At 37.8% G+C, this 24680-nt stretch overlaps 1 protein-coding gene across 5 annotated transcripts in view; it reads left to right on the top strand.

Annotated features, from left to right (window-relative positions):
• The first annotated feature begins 10409 nt into the window (after window positions 1-10409).
• The window catches only part of CCDC141 (coiled-coil domain containing 141), a 183910-nt gene continuing 169639 nt past the window's right edge, over window positions 10410-24680 (top strand). For 2 of the 5 annotated variants that reach the window (XM_081261639.1, XM_081261637.1), the window contains exons 1-2: window positions 11120-11426; window positions 13513-13635. In XM_081261639.1, coding sequence (XP_081117765.1) covers window positions 11325-11426; window positions 13513-13635 — 225 coding nt within the window. In that variant the 5' untranslated portion in view covers window positions 11120-11324. Of the gene's footprint in view, window positions 10532-11117; window positions 11427-13512; window positions 13636-24680 lie in introns of those variants that run through there. The other 3 variants (XM_081261638.1, XM_081261641.1, XM_081261640.1) reach the window with 3 other exon arrangements.

The following is a 24680-nucleotide window of genomic DNA, read 5'->3' as shown; positions in this document are numbered from 1 at the left end:
TTTTGGAGATGGCCATGTTGTTTTCCAGGTTAGGCTCCCATCAATATATAGAGTGCCTATCTTTGTGCTCTTTCCAGCACAAAGTGCTATTTAAAAAAAAAATATTTGTTTAGTTGTAGTTGGACACAGTACCTTTATTTTATTTATTTTTATGTGGTGCTGAGGACTGAACCCAGTGCCTCGTGTGCTAGGCAAGTGCTCTACCACTGAGCCACAACCCCAGCCCACAAAGTACTATTATTAAACAAGCCTTTGCAAATTTTGGACAAACCAGTTTATATTTCTTTAACTTCCATTGAGGCTGAAAATGATGTAGCATTGTATTTCTCCTTTGGTGACTTATCAGTTGTTATTTAGTTATTATTTTTACCTTTTCTTTTGGAGTCCTAGCATTTTCCTTGTTTGTTTGAAGAAGGTTTTTATATAATAGTAATAATAATCTATATTTTTAGCAAGTATTTTTCCTAGTTGATTATTTATTCTGTATTTATTACATTTAATGATCTTTGCACACTTATTTTGATGACGAATCCTATTAACCAGTCATCTTTTTTTCCCTTACATTGCTCTTAATGCTTAAAAAATCCTTCTTTTTCAGCTTGTATTTTATTCCTCTTATTTCTCTTACACAGTTTTTTTTTTTAAACTGTTTTTCCTGCCTAATACAGTTTTTTTTTTTAACTGTGTTTACATTTAACTCATATCCAGAGGCAATTTTTGGTGGGTTGAATAAGGTAATGATATAATATAGATTTTTCCAAATATCAAATATTCTTTTTTAAAAAATATTTTTCAGTTTCAGTTGGACACAATACCTTTATTTATGTTTAAGTGGTGCTGAGACTTGAACCCAGGGCCTCATATGTGCTAGGTAAGAACTCTACTGCTGAGCCACAACCCCAGCCCCTCAAAAGTTCTTAATATCAATTACAGAATAATCAGTGCCCCTCATGGATTTCTGGTGCTCTTTGAAACTATATGAGCTCTTCAGTCTTATGGGCCTGCTTTTGGGCCAACTATTCTGTTGATGAGTCTGATTATTGTTTTGCTAGAATCCCACTGCTTACATTACTGCTTTAAAAATAAAAATTTTTAAAATTTTCTTTTTTTGTAACATTACATAGAAATAGCTCTTTCCTACTGAATGCTGTGTGTGTGTGTCTGTCTGTCTGTCTCATAAGTAAATAAAGAAAACTCCATGAAAAATATAGATGTCAGCTTTAGGGAGTGAATAAAAAGGGTAATATACTTAGGGATGTTTGAGATAAGGGAAGGGAAGAAGTAGTATCTGTGGAATGTGTTACCTGCACAGTACACAACATGGAACAAAACTGCAGAATGCAGGGAGGAAAAAATGCATAAGAAAAGAAGAACAGACAGTGTTAGAAAATAGCACAAAAACAAAGGGAAGGAGAAAATGGAGAAACAACTGAAGATCTGTGAGAAGGTAATAATTATTCAATTATTTATAGAGCATCTTTTCAAGTGCATATATTTATAGTAGCATATTTGCATATAAAATGCAAAAACACAAAACAAGGCCTAACCCATGGGAATAACAGAATAACAGATATGAAAAAAACAAAATGACATATCAATATTGGTGAAAGAAGAAATAGAAACCTCAGACCCTAAACTAGCAAACCCCAACCAATTGTCTGTTGTGGTTGAATTGATGATCAAAGAATTGATAAGTGTAGAGTTTACCTGGACTTTTCCTGAAATGGGTGCTGTATGTTTACTTTTTCAGTTTGATGAATTTGTACATATTTTTCTATAGTTATTCAAAATCAGATTTGCTAAAGTGTGACACACAAATTGAGACATAAGCTTTGATTGTGTGATTTAGAGCCAGTGGGTCAGCAATCCTATTTTGGATGTCATGTTGGCACAAGTTAAGCCATATTAGGATTGTGGTTTTAGGTAAATTATTTAATGTATCTAAGTCACTTTCCTCAATAAAATGAGGTTAATCATAGAAATTGTTTCTCTGATAATGAGGTAGTTTATACAATTTTTAGCAGGGTAGCTGGCACATGGATCTGTGCCTATTTGACTTTTTTTTTTTTTTTTCCTGAAAGCTTCTGGATACCACCATGTCAGGGCAGGGACTTCTGTGTCTTCTTCCTGATGTTTCACTGGTGCTTAAATCAATGGTTGGTTCATTAGAAATGTTCAGTAAATATATGTTGAAAAAGAAAATGAGTATTTCTGTGGATTCTAAAATGCCATTAAGTTTTCGTTGTGTTTGGTTTTTGCTCATTTAGCTCATGTTAGGGGTTGATGCAGAAACTCCCTTTCTTCATGTTCAGATTCCTCTTTAAATCAGACTCACCTAGAAGGAGCCAGGCATTGTCCTCATCAACTCCTGCATTATTTCAAGAGCTTGCCCCTCATAGGGGTCTGGTTATCAACCAGGTAAGGAGGGCAGAACATGGCAGGTGGAAAGTGCTCTGGCAGAGGAGACCCAGAGGGCACAGTAGGGGGACACAAAAACAGTCCTCCCTAACTGTGCAATTCTCCATGAACTGGTTCTACTTTATTCTGCAAAATTTGCAAATCCAAATATACTTATGAGGTGGGATTCTAGGGGAGGTTTTCAATAAAACACATGTCCATTATCCCGGAGCTTACATTCTAAACCAGAGAGCTTCCTTTTAGTTCCTTGATCTCAATGTTTTATTTAAAGTGAGTTTGGATCCATCCTGGGGTTTGACTGAAAATAACATTGCCTCAGCCACATCACTTATGCAGCCTTTCTAATGACTAAGAAGGAAAATTTCCAGATCTTTTGATAACTCAGTTGCACTCCAGCCTAACTAGTCTGTGGATGCCATGGGGAGTGGGAACCTCTAAGTGCAGTACACTTAGATTTCATGTTTAATTTCACAATTGTTCCACATTTTCTATCACTTGCTTCACCTGCCCTGTTTGTTCTGTTCTGCTAAAATCTTCTTGGATCTGTGGATAACCAATGAAACAGCCAAAACACCCTCACATGCTATCCACGAATTTACCAAGATGGCAAAAATGATTTTAAAGGTACAAAGAACTATGACATAAACCCAAAGTAGTTTTATTATAATTGTTAATATACATCCATGGATAAAACTGTTCCTATGTTATGATTTCTTACATTGATTTGCGAAATCCCTTAGGAGGGTTCTTCTCATTTCTAAGACATCAAAGTGCTTCATCTGTGGCTTTGTCATTGCCAGTGGGGGTCACTCAGAACACAGTTTTGTTTTCTTTGTTTGACTTTGAAGTGGTGATAATGGTTTTGCCTCACAGGGCTGTGCCCAGGAAGTGTCTAATTGTGTGGCTTACCTGAGTGATGGGTATGTTTAGAGATCTGTGAATTTTTTTTTTAATCTAACATTAGGAGAATGGAATTTATTCCTTATGGGATTGGAGCAAGAAACAAGAGGAAAGTGTCTGGGATCTTGACTCACTGGCTCCATTGTTTTGGATAAGCCATGTAATTTCTCTTTCCTTGGCTTTCTAACTCCTAAGATAGTAATACCCTAGAGTACAAGGTTGTTTAGAGACCGAATTAGATTGACTTCATGTTTTACAAATCTAAAGGGATTTGAGGAGGATGGGCTGATGAAGGGGACAGGGTCCTTGTGCCCAGAGGCGAGGCTGCTAGTGGCAGCTCAAAGCAGAGTTGTGCCAACAGCAGAATCTGCACTCTACATGACACAGCTTGGCTTTGCTTTTGAAGTCCTTTCTTTATGAGGGTGGAATTTGTGATAGGAAACCGGTTTGCTTAGGTTAGGGTGGTGGAGTGGGGTGGGGTGGGGTGTTGATGGCTGCTACTTTTGTTTCCATGTTTGATTTCCAGGTTTCTGTGAGGTTCTCTCATCTTGCTTCCTGTTTTTCTGAAAGCCCGTGTATATGAATATCTTTTTTCCTGCAGGTGTTAGTAACTTTTTTATCCTTCCGGACAGTCTCAGCAATCATTGCTTTCATGTGGGTTCTATGACCTGGGTGAGTGATGTATTAACACAAACAGATTCCCACAGCGAGGGACTTGTGCGTGAACGTTGGGGTGAGGCATTCCTATTTGGAATGAGGATGTGAATCTCCAAAAGCATAGCTAATTTTTAAAAACTCAGATAAACTTAAAAAAAATCTACGGTAGAATTTGTTAAAATACATACTTGTCATTCAACACATGCCAATAAACTCAGTGAATCACAAAATATCAGCCATGTACAACAGAAATCTCAGTATGACCTTACTAAAAACAGCCTCACCATACATAACAGTCTGCACACACACATATACATTAATCTCTTGAGTTACGTCTTTTAAAAAAATTTTTTTAGTTGTAGATGGACACACTCTTAATTTTATTTACTTACTTTTATGTGGTGTTGAGGATTAAACCCAGTGCCTCACACATGCTAGGCAAGTGCTCTACCACTCAGCCACAACCCCAGCCCTTGAGTTATATCTTAAATGTTTCTTCATAAAACCTTATATTTTTAAATCTGTACACACTTCCTACTATGCATCCATGGCTAATAGTCATGCCATTTGGGCAGTAGATTTTTATATCCTTAGGTTTCAGATTATTATTCTTTCCTTGGCAAAAAGCATAGCTGTCTGGAGGAAGTGCTAGTTCACCCGTGGTGTCACTGCTTGCTTCCCAAGCAGCTGGAACGACTGCTACTCTTGAGGCCTCCCGAGGGATAATTCTGGGATGGAAAATTCTCAGCCTTGATAGGAGTTTAGCAACACTTAGGAAAAACATAAGAAATGAAATTTTTTAAAACCAAGTTGACTAAGGCTCCTATTTTTTTTTCATAAAATTGCCCGCCTTCTGGGGACGAATTCTCAGGACCCTTGTTTATATCTAGAGGAATTCCATTACAGAGGGAGCCCTGCTACATTGGAGCCTATGGCTGACCAGAGTTTTCAAACTAAATTTTGCACTTGAAAGTTTTTCAGCAATTTTTAAAAAGTGTTTTCTTGCATGAAGAAGTCTATACATCTTTCACACTCAGAAGGAAGTTTGCCAAAATCAATGATAGCCCATGTGTTCACTAGTCATTTTAATTTTACACAGATTTGACTATAAACACGCCTAGCTTTAATTAGAAGCTTTTCAGTTAAAAACTGTCCATCATAATTGGAGGAGAATTGATATCACCTCACACATCATTTTGGGGAAACCATTGCTTAAATGTATAATAGATAACAGAGCCAGCATGGATCTGTTGACCCACTTAAATCTTTTTTAAATTTGCCCATGTTTTGTTTTACTTTTCTTACCACCTATAGAAGGGAAATTTGCTGGGTATAAAAGTTGCTTGTTTATAACTATTCTCCAAGATCTCATGGGGAAGCTAAGGGTTTATGGGTAAATCAACATGTTTCATTATAAGAAAGTCAATGCCCAGAGGGAATGGGACTGTCAAGGAGGGTCATGATCTTTTGGACATGTCATTCTTCTTAAGTAAAACTCAGGTGTGCATAAAGAAGCACCCCAAAGCCACCTGTGTGGGCATTTATGTACTGCATGCTACAAAATTCTCCCCACCTCCTCATTCACTATGAACTCCAATAGTCTCTTCTCCGCAGTTTCTTTAACAATGTTAAGTCAAATGATATTCTTTAGATGAATCTTGCAGTACTTTTCTATCTCATTTTGAATGAATTCAAAGGCTTCATGTTGACTTAATAGTAGGGTTATCACATAATTATCTTGCAGACTCTTTTGATTATAAAAGGGGCCTTAGGAGCAATTATACTAGGGCAAGAGGTATAAACCAAGGTTGTCTCAACAGAGACCTAGTGGCACCTACCAGAAGACCCCATGTGAACTAGCCAGCCTTCTCTCTGGGGTCTCAGGTTCTTGCTCTGTTGGCTACTCTCAGCCCCTACTTAGCTTCACCCTCAGCGACCTACTGGATGCTTTTCAAATATAACAAGCATGTCTCAGCCGCCTGGAATGTTCTTCCCTGAGATATCTGCATGCCTGGCTCTTTCCACCTAATCCAGGATTTTACTCAAATCTCATCTATTAGAGCTTTCCTGACCCCCTCCTAAAATAGTATTTTCCCTCTTCACTCTCATTATCATGCCTTATTTTTCTCCATTATATTCATTTCATCCTGCCATGTTATATATACTTACATTTTATTTGTATGTTTTCTGTTATGTCTCCACCAGCGGAGGGCAAGTTCCATGACTAGATGGAATTTGTCATATTTATTGTAAGTGCCTGGCATCTACACATTTGACACATAGTAGGCATGTAGCCCTACTGGATGGGTGAGGATGAGCACTTGCCTAGATGAATAGAAAGCTGGTAAGAACTGGAGGCTGGCTTATGGGGAAAGAGCAACTTCCATTTACTTATGGATAGCAATTAAATCAGATGCTTGTCATCCAAGAAAGAGCTGAGAGGTATCAGGAAAAGTGTTATACAATATTTGTAAAGAGTGAATGGAACGGTTAGGATGGCAATCAAGAAGTAATGTCTCCCTGGAATAATTTTATATCTGATTATAGGAAAATATATTTTATGTCTTTCTAGTATGATTATTCTATTCGGGTTGTCTGCCATGTGCATTAATTCAACTTAATTTTTAAAATTCATTTTTAAATTTTGTGGCAGCTGCTAGATTTAGGAAATCCCTTAATAGATGTTGTCATCTTAGAAATAGTAATATTTAACTGTCAACATTCTTTTGTTTACAAATATCATCTTATTTAATCCTCCCCAAAAAACCTTTATGGTGTGAATGTTCCCATTATCTCAGCTGACATCAAGAAAATTGAGGTCCAGAGAGGTTGAGATACTGTCTTGGCCATAGGGTGTGATTTGACTGTTTTTGTTGTTAAATTACTATTCATTCATTATTTCTGTTAACCTCTGTGTTCCAATACAAACACCTTGACAACACACTCTGATTTCTCTGGCAAATTCTAAACATAACTTTTGTGACTCAATCTACTTAAGCCATTGCCAGTTGTTTTTCTCTTAGTGTTTTAACCTTGTTTGTTTATTTCATTGCCTGCCTTTTCTCACTGAAATGTGAGAAAAGCTTCTGGAGGGCAGAGGCCTCTTTATTTTTCTCACTGTTCTATCCCTGATGCAGAAGTACCTGATGTGTATCTCTGCTCAATAACTGTTGATTGCATGAATAATAATGGATAGTATTAAAACTATCTCTTTTTTTGTATATGATTCATGTGACTCAGTAAAGTCACCCAGTATTTATAAGTACCAGTTTGGTGTCTGGTTCTGTGGTTTTACTAAATATCAGCTCCTCCTCTTAAGTACTCTCTGTGAAACAGTTCTTAATCTCTACAATAATCCTAAGAGTTGATTGGCAAAGATTCAGAAATGTTAGGACATGGCTCATCTCCATAAAGATCTTCAAATATAATGGAGAAATAATATTAATAGAAGTGAAATAACTAGAAAATAATACAAGTTTATAATAGCAGCAAATAATTATTGAATATTGAGATGTAATTAAATTTTGAAGAAAGAGGAATGTAGTTCTCTTTCTATATTCATCTTCTACAAAGAGTTGATATCTTGGTCTTAAGAGATGGGAGGAATTTAGATGGAGGGAAGAAAGGAATTATTTTCCTGGGTGGACTGAACTAAGGTACAGTACATGGCTGATCTTTGTGTTCTAGGAATAGTGATATATGTGATAGGCAGGTAGGGAGGAGTAGATCATGAATCAGCTTGAAATTCAGACAAAACTCGACCAGAGGTGGCCAAATCAATGAATTCTTGTGTGGGTGTGGATATGTGGGTATAAGTACATCATTTATAAAGTCAGGAAAATCGATTGTTCTAGCCTTATTATGTGGATTACATGGGATAAAAGTAGAAAGCACATAATGATCAGTCTGGTGCATAATGATCAGTCTGTACACGGTAGCTATTATTACAACTACTAATGATTATAGCAGAGAAAATTTTGCATTGAATTTTTAATCTGGGTAAACAGACTTTGAATTATTTATATCAGGTCTATCCACTTTGTCTTTATAAAGTTGAATATAGCTTAACCAATATTAGTACTGATTAGAGACTGGAGATGTAGTTTGGTGGTAGAGTGATTGCCCAGCATGCTGGGGTCCCTGGGTTCAATCCCCAGGAACAAATACACACACACACACACACACACACACACACACACACACTCATATTGGTTAAAACAAATAGATGGGATCCTGTATGAAAAAATGAACAGACCCTACATGCACTGCTGCGCTTGCCTAGCAAGTGTGAAGCACTGGGTTCGATTCTCAGTACCACATATAAATAAATGAAGGTCCATCAACATCTAAAAATAAAAAAAAAAATGTCAAAAAAAAAGAATGGCAAACTAGTTGATAGAACTGAAAAGCAATCACATGAACAGATCTTCAGACTACTAGCTCTTATTATTTCATTAAAAATGTGCTATTCACAACTCTACAGAATCCAGTCATAGCTTTGTGATTCCCCATGGAGAATATTTTAGTTTATATAAAAACAGGCATTTCCCAGAGGGATAAACAGAGCAGGCATAATAACCTCTGCAAGATCCACTATAAACTTCAAGGGTCTGAGAATGCCTGTAAGGTTTTCATTTTGTTTTATTTTGGTTTGTTTCTTTTCTTTTTCTTATTTGGTGATGATAGGGGAGGCAGAGTATAAATAAGCTGTAACTCAAGAAATGTTTACCACTTTAACATTAAAACAAGTTGCAGTGTTTCCATCTAAGCATGGTGTACCGGTTCCTTTAGTACAATATATTTTGTACTAACCATTCTCCAAATTGCTTACTGGAGTCACTATTGCAATCTGTAATTATTGTTCTAGATGAATAAAAATAGGTCAGAGTTCTAAGGAAACTAGATGTGGATGTAGAGGTCTGAGCAACAGGGCTTCTGTAAAGGGAAGGTTTAAAAAGTTAAGCAAGAAAAAAAGTGGGAAGAGAGAATAAGAAAAGAGGAAAAGCCAAAATGATTTGAGTCTTTGAAAGAATTAAAGCCAAGAATTCTAATGAAAATAAAAACATTAGTCAGAAACCACACCGTTTGCTTTATTGCTCGTGTCCACCAAAGTAGAAAACATTTTCTTTATGCAACATCCTGGACCTGCTCCATCTAATTAACAGAAAGAAAGGTCATCTACATGCACAAAAGGGCACTACCTTTGTTGCTGAATAGCTGGATTAATCTTCTAACAAAGTCTTAAATATTTCTAATTCCCTTTGCCCTTAAACCTTGGAATTAACTAGACTCTCAGGCTCTTGCTCTGACCGCTCCATTTCCTCTGACTAGCCCTGCAGTTTCAGACACTCCCTGCTGTGTTCTGTGGCCCCTACACAGCCTTTCTTGAGAGGGGCTTTGTGGACAGAGCTACTTAGCCTGTGGTCCTTGCAGTGTGCTGCTGAAATGTCCCTTTCCTCAGGCCCTTTATGCAACTTGTGACACAAGTTTCTAGCAGTGAGATTAACTCTGGGTCAAAGTGCATGGAGGGTTTTGAGTGCAGGTCACTGTTTGCTGTTCTGGTTGGCGAAGTACATAGTGGCTTAAGCAATACCCCTTTGGCAGTTTAGCTTAGGGTGTGGATATTCTGTGACACAGGTGTCAAGTCTTGCTTTTTCTTCAGGACAATTAGCTAAAAATGAGTTGCAATCTGTTTTGGTTTTGTGTGGACCAACTATGCAATAGCTTAAGTGGAAGCCTTCAGTATGCCAAGGCAATTCACTCTCTGCAGGCTCTCCAGTCCTGCTATAAAATGAAACCATTCATAGTATTTTCTACATTATAGCATGCTCCAACTGCTGCTCTCAGGGCCAGGTGAAGTTTGTTCACTGGATCTGGGATCCAGGTGTGGTTTCATTTTACTGGAGCAGCAGGCAGATGCTGAGAGCAAAAGCCGAGGGTCACACATACACAATGGCAGAGCAGCCATGACATGTTCTTGGAAACAAAAACAATTACTGAACATATAGTTTTATGTAAAAGTTTTCCCCCACCCTTTGATTCAAGAATATTACTGGGAACATTAGCAAAACAAGGCAATTCTGCTCAGACTTGTGAACATCAGACCTGAACCCGAACATGCCTTTAAACTGGGCTAAGGTTTTATACTGTGAGTGGTTGCATTTAACTTGTTTATTGCCACATCCTCTATTCTGGCTTTGTCCCAGAGATTTCCAAAGGTTCCAGCCGCTTTGGAGTCTCTGATGTGTTTTCATCTGACCTTTGACCTAAACTTCAGTGTTATTTTCAGCTGTTCTTTGACAAGGACTCCAACAGCTGCTGCTTAATACCACAGACAACTGTGACACATGAGGAGTTTCTAGCAATAGGATTGATCTGTGGATCTTGGGCTCTGATTTGAAGCCAGTTATAATTTTTCTTCTCAGGGGGTGGGGTAAAGAATAGAAGCCAAGCCAGTACAGTGCTATCCTTTTTCTTTTTTTCTTTTAAGTATACTTAGTGTTAGCCTTTAATTTAAAAATAAGATTAAAAACTCTTTTCTTGCTGCAATTAAAAGGTAACAGCAAAGCGTTTTGCTTTCTGTAAGTAATTGTGAGGAATAATTTGAAAAAAATGTTTTTTGATGGAGCAGAACCGTCACAAAGAAATCTTGAAATGATAGGTATCTATTGATAAATGCTGGTTGGACTATTTTTAAAATGCTCCTAAGAAATCCGAGGCTCTGAGAAAATGTAACTATTCCACATAAACTTCATTTGGCAAAGGGCAGTAAGTTTTAGAAAAGCAGATTAATCTAAAAATATATTTCAAGCAATTTTGTGACTTAACCTCAAAACAAATACCAGAACTTTTAAGTACATTTTTGGTATTTTTATTTTTTCATGAGAGACTTGAAAATTTTTGAAAAGATTGATATCCAGGTCAATGACTTGCTGGCTTCAAAGTCCGTAGTTACAACTGTTTAGTTTCAATGGCAAAACTAATTTGGGTTGTCAGGATGTATTTTTTTTTTCCATTTGCTATCAAACATCAGCTGATAGGCAAAGAGCTCAAAGCTATCCTTCACTTTTCAGATAATGGCAAAAAAATAACAGGCACTTAGTGTTACCATACTAGGGGTGTGGCTCTTCTCTGCAATTGCTCCCCTCTCTCTCCTCTCTTATGATAAACTCAATGGGGCTGTCTATTTTTAACCTCCTGTACTTTACTTTCAGCAAAGTAATCAGTGCAAGCAGAGCTCTTTTCCCTGAATGAATCCAAGTAACCCCGGTGGTTCCTTTCTGAAATGACCAGCAGACGTGCATCTGAGCAGAGGCTGCCCAAGGAATAAACTCTGGTTGTAAAGTACCATGTCTAGCCAAGGAAGTCCTGGAGTGGAGTTTTCAACAACAACTGTCAGTTCAGTAGCTGTGCAGGCTGGAGACTGCAGAATCGTGATAGCTGTCATAAAGGTAAGTGAACAACTTTCTTTTTTTCTGTGTGACTTGGGCTTCTTGCAGCATGCTGATAACCCTAAAGAGCACTGCACGCAATCAGCAGGACTCAGCACATAAAAAAGAGCAGTATATACTCCTGCTTTCTGAAATCAGCAACTAAGAGAGAAACTTTTACTAAGTTTCAGCCAGTTTCCAGAGCTTCTCTTTCCTTTCAGTTAGATAGAAAGCATCTAGAGCAGCTGAATTAAAAGACCCCTACCATATATTTTCAGTTTGGTCTTTAAAGGCACGGCACGTGGATTAGAGGGTCATGCTTACCAGCTGAGGAGGCTGGCAGGGCTGTGCATGGCTTGTGGGTTTGAGAGTAGATGTGAGGGAGGTGGGAGGAGGCAGATTAGAGGGTGGCACTGTTTTGAGGATGATGGAGCACAGGAGACACCTAGAAGGGGCTTGACTTGCACCCCATACAGTACTGGTTTTAATGTGGTAATGGTGCTACTAAATCCTTGTCACATTGCTGGGGGAGTGCTACAGAAGGTGTAAAAAGCAGGTATGAAATTTGCTTTTAACAGTCAGAAGCTGAGGCCTCTTGGTGCTTAAATACATGTTTTATGTCTAGCAATTTGCTCATTTGCAAAGATAACCAGACATTTTAGGATTAAGAAGACACCCATGATTTTACTCCCTATGAAAATGGCCTGTGAAACCTCTGAAGCACTGTACTTGGGTGGTAGACAAGTTACCATCTAAAGAATCTAGTGTTTGCTAGGCATGTAACTCAGTGGTAGAGCACTTGCTTAGAATGTGCAAGGCCCTGGGTTCACAAAAGTACCACAATACCACAAAAGCAACGACAACAACGAGAGAGAGAGAGAGAGAGAGAGAGAGAGAGAGAGAGAGAGAGAGAGGGGGGGGGGGAGGGAAAGGGAGGGAGGGAGAGAGGGAGGAGAAGAATTCAGTGTGTAATGAAAGGAAACCTGGCAAAGGAGCTGGTGTTCACCAGCCAGTTACTTTCAGGACACCAGCAGACTTAATTGAATGCTTTTCTAGCCTTTTGTTAGAGCAAGAACAACAAGTCCTGTTTAACTGCTGCGAATTTTATGGTCATATGAAAACTCGTAACAGAAAAACAGAACTTGACATTGAGCAAAATGATTCGTTATAGAAGCACAGAATGCAAAATGTTCCTACAGAGGCCTATTTGCCGGTGCTGGGGAGACCTGCCCCCCATGTATACAGGACCTCTGCTGACTCCCTTGCCCTCTGGTCTTTCTGAAGGCAGTAGGTGGAGATGAAGAGAATTCTGATGCAGAAGTAGTGAGAACTGATCATTTGTATGTGATTTAATGAGGCTTCCAGCAACTGTAAATTTCAGCAATTAAGGAAAAGAGGCAATTTTCCTATTTAAAAAAATTTAACTTTTCTTTTCTTCAAATGAAACATTCTTAGAACAGGATAAAGAATAATGTTTAGGAAATTAATCTATAGGAGAATCAGAGGGATGATGAACATAGGAGAAACAACAACAACAAAAAAACCTTTACACTGGATAGTATTATTTTTAACTGAATTCTGTTTCTACGAACGTTCCTTCACTGTCCCCTCCCCAACTCCTTTCCCTGACTTTTACCATCTCCACATAAAATACACTTGATGGTATTCAGGGTGGAAAGTCCATCTCAGTGGACTCAATAGCACTGCCCATGTCCGATTGTGGTGAAGTTTGCATCCTACGTTGCCCACATGGAGTTTCACTATTTTTATGGAAGTTCAGTTTTGTGAGAATACAATTGTGTTAATTATCCTGTAACTTTGGAATATTCAGTAATACATAATTCATTGTATGTGTTTCTCATTAGGGAATTTAAAAAATTAAATCTACACTGAGAGATGAATTTATTATAAGAATAAAACATGAGCAAGCATGCATTTATATTAGACCTGCTTGCTACATTTCAACTTAAGCAAGGCCTATCTCTATAGAAAGAGATTTCATATTATAACTGGAAATTAAAAAAAAAATAAAAATAGAAAAGGAGAAGAGTAAAGAGGAAGAAGCAAGGGGAACTAAAAGTGCATTTTATTCCATTTTTATTTTTAGTGTGGAAAATGGGTACAACTTCAATTGGCTGAATCACAGCCCAATCTTCTAGAGATTGGGAGCAGTCAAGATGAAACCAAAAAACTTCTTCATGATCATGAACTTCTTTTGGCCAAACTCAAGGTAAGAGCCTAAGATGTAAAGCAGATGCAAATTAAAAAGAAAGAAAAATCTCGCTCTTACTCTTCATCTTTGAATCCATTGCTGTCACTGGTTATGGTCACTTTACTATGGTACCAGATAAATAATGGGTAAATCTACTACTGTCACTGTGGGTAAACATCAGCACAGAGAAGTAACAAAATTTTTTTAAAAATATTCCCTGATGTGATAGGAGATATTGAGTGATAATATTCTCACTGTGAAGAAATACGTTTTTTACACTCTGCCTCAGTGGAAAAAAAAATTCCATTTCTTGCATTCCTTGCTTCATACTTTTCAAATCAAAATGACAGATCCAAACTTCCTGCTGTTAATTAAAGCTTCTAGTAAGACTAATTTGGAGGCCTTATGCCCCTGTTGAACTATCAAAAATATCTGATTTTGTGCTTAGTATTTAGAATTCTTGAAGCCAAATAGTATTTTAGTAAAATCAGACTTGTTCCATATAGGTTGTAGTTATTTAGTAAAGGATCTAAAATTAACATTGATTAGAGATTTCCAAGTAAGGGACAGAAAAGGTCAAGACCATACCATAATTTGTGGGGTTGAGTGTAAAATAAAAAATGTGGGGTCCTTCGTTCAAAAAAGCATCAAATACTTTCTTGATCTGTCATAGTTCTTTTTATTTGCTGCTTAATATCTGATTTCTTCAGGTGCAGGGTTATGTGAGTGCAGACCCTCAGGGATTCTCAACCTCACCCATAGCTCAGTTAGTATACCTGTGTGGACCTGACCGCATTGAGAAGGGATGAAAGGTAGATAGGACAACAGAGAGTTCCCATCCCCTGGAGGTGGAACTACATGTGCATGAGGCTCCAATTCCTAGCATATGCTCCACTGTCCTTGGGACTTCACTTATGAAACACAAATTCACAGAAAAAAAAAATCCTTAAAAATTTCAAGACAGAAACATGCAGAGCATGAACCCCATGGTGTCCCTTTCTGAAAACGGAGCCCTGTGATGAATTTCTTTGCTAAGATCAAAGAGGGTGATGGAGTTTCACAGTCCTACATTTACTAAGATAGTCTACAGTTTTGATACTTTAACATTACTGGCTTCTTTGAACATCCAGGCTGAAATTCATACTTGCTTTCTAGATTCAGATGCGGATCTAATCTACATCAGATATACAGACAGTAGTAAAAGTAACCAGGTAAATCAGACTGAGAAGTTGAAGAAATAATTATTATTGAAGAAGGAGACATTTGACAGCTCCTTGCTCAGGTCTCTGGGTTCTGAATTGTCTTTCAAGGTAGCAATCCTTATCTAGGAACTGGAATTATCAGGAAGGCTTGTGTCTATTAAAAAATGAAATTACAATCTGAAGGAGCATTGAACTGGGAATCAAATGCCTATATTTAGCTCTAATTATGTTTCAAGCTAGTATAATTTTATTAACAATGCAAGGTGTTCCTGTTAAAGAAAAAAACTGCATAAACTTGTCTTGAATACCTAATTCTACTAACTACGGAAGCCCAATACTTCCTTGTTATTCCTGCCCATTCCACAAAGTTTGCTTTCTCATAGTCCTCAGAGAAAGTGAGCCTTTGTATTCACGTGGCAATGGTGGCTGAAGTTAATCTGGACTTGAAACCACATTCCTTCCCCAGTTCCCACTAATAATTCACACTAAGCAGCATTTTCTGTTTCACTGATGAATTGTGAGTGGTGGGGAGCTCACAGCAGTTTGGGTCTCTCAGGCTGCCTCTCTTCTCCCCTCATCTCTGTTCCTATCAAAGCAACTTCAGCAGGGGATGCTTTCTTAGGTGAAGCAGTACAATTGTCTTCAGCTCCTATACCTATTTGCTCAACTCAGAAGGGATTTTTCATTTAATGGAATCCCCCTCCTTAGAAGGAGCTTGTGGATCTAGATTCTAAATGTCTTATTGTCTTTTTATGGCTGTCCTTGGACTGTATACCAACTACTTAAGTTCTCTGGACTTCAGGATTATTATGTATAAAACAAAGAGGGAAAACATGGCAGAATTTCATATTTATTGTGGATCATCTCATAATGTGCCTTGGAAGCCATTCTCCCTCCCTGCATATGCCAATGAATAATCTTTTGGCTTCATGTAGGCCTGTAGCCATAACCTCTTAATATTCATCTCTTCCCCACCCAACTGCCACCCCAGGAAATTGTAAATAGTAGAATTATCTTCCAAACAGAATTGGTTCTAAAATTACTGGTATTTAAGAAAAAGAAAGTAAGAAAAGGAAGGAAGTTATCAAGGAATCTGAAGTCTATTTCAGATATGCCAACTTTATTAAAATAAAAAATTATGAATTTCAGCTAGCAAATGAATAGACCACAATATCAATCAATGTATTAGTTATTTTGCTGTTGGGGTCAGTACAAACTTAACCTATAGCAGAAATTTCTTGGATCCAAGTTGGTTTTTAATATGAAGATTTCAAAGAATAGGGCTAATACTAGTTTAAGAAGCCAATAATATTTAATATTTAATGTTCATTCCAGCCCCATCCCTATGCACAGGGCCCTGTGATTTGTTCTAATTATAAAGAATGCTTTGTAAGGGGTGTTTGGTGTAGGGGGTGTGAGAGTCTGTGCTGAGGCTTCTCTGATTTGAGCACAGCACTGATCCTCTCTGGTGTTAGGGTCTATATTTGAAAAGTTAGGATAATAACAATTACCTTCACACATCTAAAAAGAAAATGTGGAAAGAGAAATGCACTGATATATAGAAGCATATGGCTCATATTGTGCTAATTCCTTTCGAAATGAAAAGTGGCATAATTATTATGTCAATAATGAATATATCAAAGTAATTTGGATGTTTAATTTAATAGAAAAGCTATTTTCTGCCCTCCATTGAAAGTGATCTCAAACCCTATTAATTCAGACTGAAGGGAAAAATTCAGGAAACAGAATTTTTATGAGTGTTTCTAATGTTGGTAATGTCTATACCCCAGAGATCTTATTTTGCTTTCAGTAATGTGCTTAACAATCCCAGTGGAGTATCTAGAGGAAAAGGTCTTCCTTATTTTCAGTGGTGAAAACAGTCATGTGGAAAAAACTTCTGACTTCCAAAAGGCATCTGGATTCCCAAATCATACTGAAATAATTTCTAATGAGAAAGAAGGCAATCAGGAAAGAGAACAGGAGTAGATGTCAGTCAGGCGAAGAGCTGCCTGGGGAACATTGCACCTTCAGGTGGGCACAAAATGGTGGGAGGAAGAAAAAAAGGCACCAAGAGAATGTCACTGAGAATGTTCCACCCGGTGTCTGTCTTCCAGCTACATTGTTAGTGTCCAAAGGAATTAGCACAATATGAGCCAAAGAAAGCTCCTGGGCACTGGCTCCTGTATTTGTAGACATGTGACATCAGCTTTCATTGAAGAATGAGCCTTCAGAGTATAAACACTAAAAAAATTCACCTCTGATTTGGCTCTCATAAACCCATTAGTTTCCTGGTTCTCACTAAATCTCTGATTTTTGTCCTCTTTCTGTTTCCTGAGCTAGAAGCAAATGTACTATAAATAGAACGTATTAGTAGTAAAGCTAAACATTTTATTGAAACTTGCTTTGACTAAGAGACTGTGAACTTTCCTGCTGTTAAGCTGAAGTATTTACTCAGAGTGCATTTCAAAAATATTTTTTATTGTGCTAAAACATATGTAACATAAGATTTACCACTTTAACATTTTGGTGGTGTATAGGTCAATAATCTTAATTACATTCACTGTGTGTGCATCCATCCCCACTATCCTTTTCCAAAATTTTTCTTCACCTTTAACAGAAAATCTGTATCCATTAAGCAGCAACTCCCCATTGTGACATCTGCTTATAACCTGCGATGGACTTTTTCTATGAATTTGTCTTTTCTGGGCACCTCATATAAATAGAATTGTATAACTTTTATCTTCCTGTGTGTAGCTTAGCTATTTTACTTAGCTTATAACATTTTCGAGATTTGCCCATATTGTAGCATATATCAGAACTTCATTTCTTTTTGAATAATGAATAATAACAATGAATAAGTAGATAATGAATGATAATATATTGCAATGATTGAGTATCCCTTGAAATGTTTTGATTTCAAGGGTCTGTTTTTTTGGAATATTTGTGTATGCTTAATGAGATATCTTGACCATAGAATCTGATTCTAACTGTGAAATTCATGTGTATTAGTTGTACCTTATTACACAGAGCCTACAGGCAATTTTAGAGAGGATTTTTGTTGTGTCTGCATTTTGACTTTGACCTATCACATGAGGCAGATGTGGAATTTTCCACTATGGGTTCATGTCATTGCTGCACTTCTGATTTTGGATGCTCAACATGTAGTACGTTTACAAATCGTCTATTTATCTGTCCACAGCAGCTATATCATTTTACATTTCCACCAGCGATATACAAACATTCCAATTTTCCACATCCCACCAAAGTTCGTTATTTTCTATTTGTTTCTATTTTTAAATTGTAGCCATTATATTGCCTATAAAGTAGTATCTCATTGTGGTTTTGATTTGTATTTCTATAATGAAGAAGGATGTCAACAACTTTTCATATGCTTACTTATAGATTTTATATCTTCTTTGGTGAAATATCTATTCATGTTCTTTGCCTATTTTGAGATTAAGTTGTTGGTTTGATTTTTTTTGTTGTTGAGTTGTAGGAGTTCTTTATATATTCTGGATATTAATCCCTTATCAGATATGTGATTTGCAAATATTTCTGGCATTTTGTAGGTTGCTTTTTACTTTTTGGATAATCTCTATTAAGAACATATTTTAAAGTTATATAACTTGAGTTATAAATATTTGAATATTAGAGACAGTTTTATAGCATGTATGTTGTGATGTCATAAGAGAACTGTGTCATAGCAGTGTTTTACCCTAAGTATTGATTTCATAGAGGAGATCCATTTCCTCTCTTTCCCTGCTGTCTGATAGGCCCGTAAGATCAGGAATTACACTCTCTCAGAAGTGTTAGGGAAGCTTGCACCTATCTTTTCTCTTCATTTTTTTTTCCTTGCAGAAGTGAGGAGAAAGTGTCTCCGGGCTGGTGAGACTTGGGGATGAAGTGGCCACCATGGAGCAGCCAGCCTCAAGGGCTCTGTGAAGCCTTTGTCCACCTATGGGCTCTAGATTCTTCTCTCTTCTTCTGCTGACCTGGCCAGGTGTCCCTACCTGGTGACATAGGCCACAATCCTATTGGGGACAGCTAGGCCTCAGGTCCAGTTCTCTCATAGGCAGGTCCCAAGGGCTAGATTTTAGGGGGAAAAGTAGAAAGCCAACACAACCCCATCCTTTAGTTCATCCTCACCAGTAAGAAGAGCAAATATTTTGATCCATTCTTGACCCTGATGTCCAGGAGCCCAATCTTGACTGCCCAGCCAGGACAGATTACTCTTTTCTGTATCTATAATATTTTCTTCTTTTTTTTTTTTTTTTTTTAGAATTTCTGCTCCTCTAATAAATCAACTCATATCAACACTTCATGGACAATGGATGTATCTGAGTTCCTGCCTATCAGGAACAAATTATGGTAACAAAATTATAGGCTCTCTAGGCATAGCATCATCTGTGCTGTGTTTTATTTGCCAAGACAGGGAAGGCTTTTACGTAATTTTAAGAGACAGGACACAGAAGGGCCTATGGGGAACGGGAGGCCCACACCATATTTCTCTGTAGCTGAGCAACACCAGGTGACACAGAGTCAGTAAGGGAAAGAGTCATCCTCTACATTTCTGCTAGAAACAGAGCACGGCTGAGGTGTAGCAGATTCTGACAAACCATTGGGCAATTTTAGAGAGATCCAATTCATAGGAAGATTATAGCAAAGATAACTTTAAATTATGTGGCCCTATTCCCACTGAGAATGGAAGTCTGCATCCTTGCCAACCATGTAGTAAACCATCTTGGAAGCAGATACTCTAGCCCCAATTGAGCTTCTCAGCTTACCTGTGTGGAATAGAGACAAGCCTTCTCCACTGAGCCCTGTCCAAACTGAACAAATAAAGACTGCTGCTTAGGCAACTAGGTTTATTATCCCACGAGAAAACAAGATGAGAGGTAACAGCAAGGGTGCCATCCTCTAGGATTTTGAAGGTAGTATTTATTAAAGAAAAGACACAGCAGAAACTGAGGATGTGCTCAGTGGTAGAGCACTTGCCTGGCAGGTGCAAGGCCTTTTGTTCAATCCCCAGTACTAGGGGGGAAAAAAGGCACAGGCATAAGAAAACAAGAATTCTCATTGGGAGACAGTTGAGAAATGACACTGAGTTCCTCTAAAATAAGAGCTGTTGTGTTATAACTAATAATAAGTAAATGAAAATTCTAAAATTTGTGAATGATTCACTTTTTGAAGAATGAGTGAACTATATGCATTCTGATATAGTTTATTGACTAGAAGGAAAAGGATTGTAGTTATGATTCTATAATTTTATTTATAGGGATATGCATAAAATCTTATAGGTATGTCATGGAAGGAATTACTGATCTGTCAGGGAAAGTCAGGGAAAGCTTGATGGAGAAAGTGGTATCTGAGCTGTCCTGAAGATGGATATGTGTATTCCAGAGACCAATTTAAAGGAAAAAATGGAAAGAGATATAAATATTTGCAATATACATGACAACCAAAGGTTAAAAATCCTTCAAATTGATTAAAAAAACACAAAAAAACCCAAAATAGACAATTCACAGGAGAGGCAAATCATCAATAAACATGTAAAAAAGTGCTCAATATCAATAGTAGCCCAAGTAGTTGAAAAAGATTATTTCCCTATATTACTTGCCTCTTGCTTAATTTAAAATTTAAAATATTGATTGCATCTAATGGCAGTAGGATGTAAAGAAAAGGGCATTCTCCTGTACCATCTGGGAGACTTCAGATTGACACAGCCATTTGGAAACTAGAAAGCATTAAAATGCAAAATGCTTACATCCTGGGACCCAGCAACCTCACTCCTGGAATTTGTTCCTAGCAATGAAAGCACTGCTCAGGATATAGTGAGAGTAATGCTTTTGCTGCCACATTGAGCATCTTTACACTTCTTTTTCCCCTTTGGTACTAGGAATCAAACACAGGGATACTCAACAACTGAGCCACATTCCCCAGACCTTTATATTTTTTTATTTTGAGATATGGCTTTACTGAGTTGCTTAGGGCCTTGCTAAGTTGAACCTCCCACCTCAGCCTCCCAAGTCACTGGGATTTTAGGCACATACCACTGTGCATGGCTACATATGTTTTTAATAAAACGACCTAACTGGAAATAAACAATATCCAATAAAAAGGCATAAACTTATAAACTGTTCCTATATGCTCCTTCTATACTGTAGAATATTATGGTGAGCCCCATGCCTTAAACTCTTAGGTGCTTAATCCAGTGCTGCTTGGGCTTTCTGTTATTTGTCACTAAATACATTATTATCTGAAACCTGGCTCCAAGGCCAGGATCACAGCTAGCATTTTGAGATCATAGGCTTATAGCCTCCAAGCTGTTGTTTATTTAGAAGATAAGTTGTTCTTCAAGGTTAAATCTACAACCAAAAATTTTTCATGGAAAGTAGAACTCATGGGCTGGGTGCAGTGGTGTATTCCTTTTATCATAGTGGCTCAGGAAGCCGAGGTAGGAGGATCGCAAGTTCAAAATCAGCCTCAGCAATTTAGCTAGGCCCTAAGCAACTCAGTGAGATCCTGCCTCTCAATAAATTATATAAAAGGTTTGGGGATATGGTTCAGTACTGCTGGGTTCAATCCCCAGTGCCAATGAAATAAAGAAAGAAGGAAAGAAGGAAGGAAGGAAGGAAGGAAGGAAGGAAGGAAGGAGGAAGGAGGGAGGGAGGGAGGGAGGGAGAGAGAGAGAGAGAGAGAGAGAGAGAGAGAAGAAAGAAAGAAAGAAAAAAACATTGTCCTAGGGACTGGGGATGTGGCTCAAGTGGTAGCATGCTCGCCTAGTGTGCATGAGACACTGGGTTCGGTTCTCAGCACCATATAAAAACCATGGTCCTTATTGGTGACACAGAAGCTCTTGGTCTGAGATTTGGATTGATAGGGCAGAATTATGACATTTTAGTGAATTACAGATGTATATTTTTTCAGTGTTGTTTTTATTAGTGCATTAAAATTATATGTAGTAGTAGGATTTATTGTTACATATTCATATATGCACCTGATATAACAATATAATTTGGTCAATATTGTTCCCCATTATTTCCCATTTTCCCCCCTTCCTTCCCCTACCCCAGTCCCTTTCCTCAACTCTACCGAGTTCCCTTTTATTTTCCTGAGACACCTTCACCCCCAAATACACACACCATTTCACCCTTTTCCCCTCTCTCTTCCACATATGAGAGAAAACATATAACCCTTGAATTTCTGAGTTTGACTTATTTCACTTAGCATAACAATCTCAAGTTCCATCCATCTTCCTTCAAATGACATAATTTAATTCTTTCTGGCAGAATAAAACTCCACTGTGTAGATATACACCACATTTTTTTATTCATCTATTGACAGACATTTAAATTGGTTCCATAGTTTGGCTATTGTGAATCATGCTGCCATAAACATTGGTATGTATGTATTGCTATGGTATGATTCTCTTAATTCTATAGGAATGGTATAGTTGGGTCATATTATGGTTCTATTCTTAGTCTTTTAAGGAACCTCCAAACTGATTTCCTTAGTGGTTGTACTAATTTATAATCCCACCAACAGTGTAAGTGTTCCTCTTTCTCTCCATCGTCTCTCACATTTATTATTGTTTGTATTTTTGATGGCTATCATTCTAATTGGAGTAAGATGAAATATAAGTGTAGGTTTAACTCCCATTTACCTAATTGCTAAAGTTGTTAAAAAATTTTTTCCACATACTTATTGGCCATTTGTATTTCTTCTTTTAAGAAATGTCTGTTTGATTATTTGTCTATTCATTGATTGGTTTTCTTTGGTGTTAAGTTTTTTGAGCTTTTTTTAAAATATATTCTGGGTATTAATCCTCTGTCAGAAGAGTAGCTAGCAAAGATTTTCTCCCATTCTGTAGATGTCTCTATCCCTATTCTTAATTGTTTCCTTTGCTGTGTAGAAGATTTTTAATTTGATGCCATCCATTTATTAATTCTTGGTATTATTTCCTAAGCATTAAAATCCTATTGAGGAACTTGTTGCCTGTGCCTATACTATTGGTGTGTTGGTCCTACATTTTTTCCCCGTAGAAGTTGCATAGTTTCTGGTCTAATTCCTAGGTCTTTGATCCATTGTGAGTTGCTCTTTTGCTTGCTGACAAATGGGATCTAGCTACATATGAATAACCCTTCTTCCCAGCACCATTTGTTTAAAAGCCTATCTTTTCTTCAACATATATACTTTTGTCCCTTTGTCAAGGATCAGATGATTAAATCTGTGTGGGTTTATCTCTGTGTCTTTATGCTATTCTATTGGTCTACACATTTGTGTTTATGCCAGTACCACACAGTTTTTGTTAATGTAGCTCTGTAGTACAATTTAAAGTCAGATACTGTGATGCCCCCAGCATTGCTTTTTTTTTATGATTTAGAATTACATTGGATATTCTGGCTTTTATTCTTCCAAATGAATTTTAAGACTTTTTTTTTCCTAATTTACACAAGTGTATTTATAAAGCAAAGACAAAGCAGTAGGACATGACTCACTACCTCTATTCCAAACCTCCAATATTGCTGCTTTGGATTAATATTAGGTTAAAATATGCCTTTTGAGCTGGGTGTGGAGGTGCACACCTGTAATCCCAGAGGCTTGGGAGGCTGAGACAGAAAGATTGCAAGTTCAAAGCCAACCTCAGCAATTTACTAAGGTTCTAAGCAACTTTGTGAGACCTTGTCTCAAATAAAATAGAAAAAAGGGCTGGGGATGTGGCTCAGTGGTTAAGCACCCCTAGGTTCAACCTCCAGTATTAGGGTCAGGGGGACCCTTTGAATTCTGGCCAGAAGGCAACACATCATATGTGTGTATTGTCCTTAACTGAGAATGAGATTCTCTTTGGTTTAAATTCACTATGTCTCTTGCCTCCTTGGCCTTAGTTAGAATGTATCTTTTCTAAACTATATACTTTGCCTTTGATATTTAATAAGGTATAAATACATAAAACTCAAGGGATTTTCAAATGACATGGCTATATCATTCTTATGACAAGTTCATCTTATTATCATTCTTTAGGAGAATAAGGCAAACTTGTGATTCCATGGTTAGTCTGTCCTCCAACTTATCTGTATCTACTATCTTTTTCCTCTCACATACTTGAAATTCAGATACTTGAGTGAAATTAGACTTTTTGTCTTCTTTACTGATTCCAGTTCTAGGCAAGATGGAATGAACACTCTCCGGGCTATCTCCACTGCTGGGAATAAGACCCCTGGTGCGGTGTGCATATGGCCTAGATGCTGATGAGTACTGGCCCCCAGGCAGATTAGGGCAAGAGAGCAGAATTCCATATACCATTAAGCCCACATTTCCCCACCTTCCCCCATCCTCCAATATTTCCTAGATTGACTACAAAAGCAGATTTATATATTGGTGATATGTCGGATGTGGACAGAAAGAGCCCCAGAAAACACTCCTTCAGGTCCAAGGAGCAGGAAAAAGGACCTCCAAGCTTAAAAGAGGAAGGGGGAAATCCCCTGCTTCTGTTTTTTGTTTTCAGTATGTCCAGCGTGTTTTCCCAAGCCCAGGCCATCCCCCCATAGCAGTTGTGAAAGTAGAGGCAGCCAGGCCTGTACCTAAACCTCTGAGAAACAGGAGGTGCCTAAACCTCTGTCTAGAGGAGCTGTGGCCCCAGCACTGAGAGTGTATTCACTGTCCCCCCACCCGCTTTCTGCTACTCAGGGAGACACAGTGGTAGAAGTGCCTGGCAGCTAAGGAAACCAAAGGCCCAGCTTTCAGGTCAGGTGACTAGTAAGGGGGCCTTCCCTGGAACAAGTGTCACATGCTGAGTCAAGCAGGGCAGTGAGAGGTCAGAGAAGGGGAGCCAGCAGTCCCACTTCTCAGCTCCATAACTCA

The sequence above is a fragment of the Spermophilus citellus genome (assembly GCF_964194105.1).
Source record: "Spermophilus citellus genome assembly, chromosome: 11".
NCBI lineage: Eukaryota > Metazoa > Chordata > Mammalia > Rodentia > Sciuridae > Spermophilus > Spermophilus citellus.
Note: the sequence above shows the minus strand (reverse complement) of the source record. Positions and strands in the feature narration are given on the sequence as shown.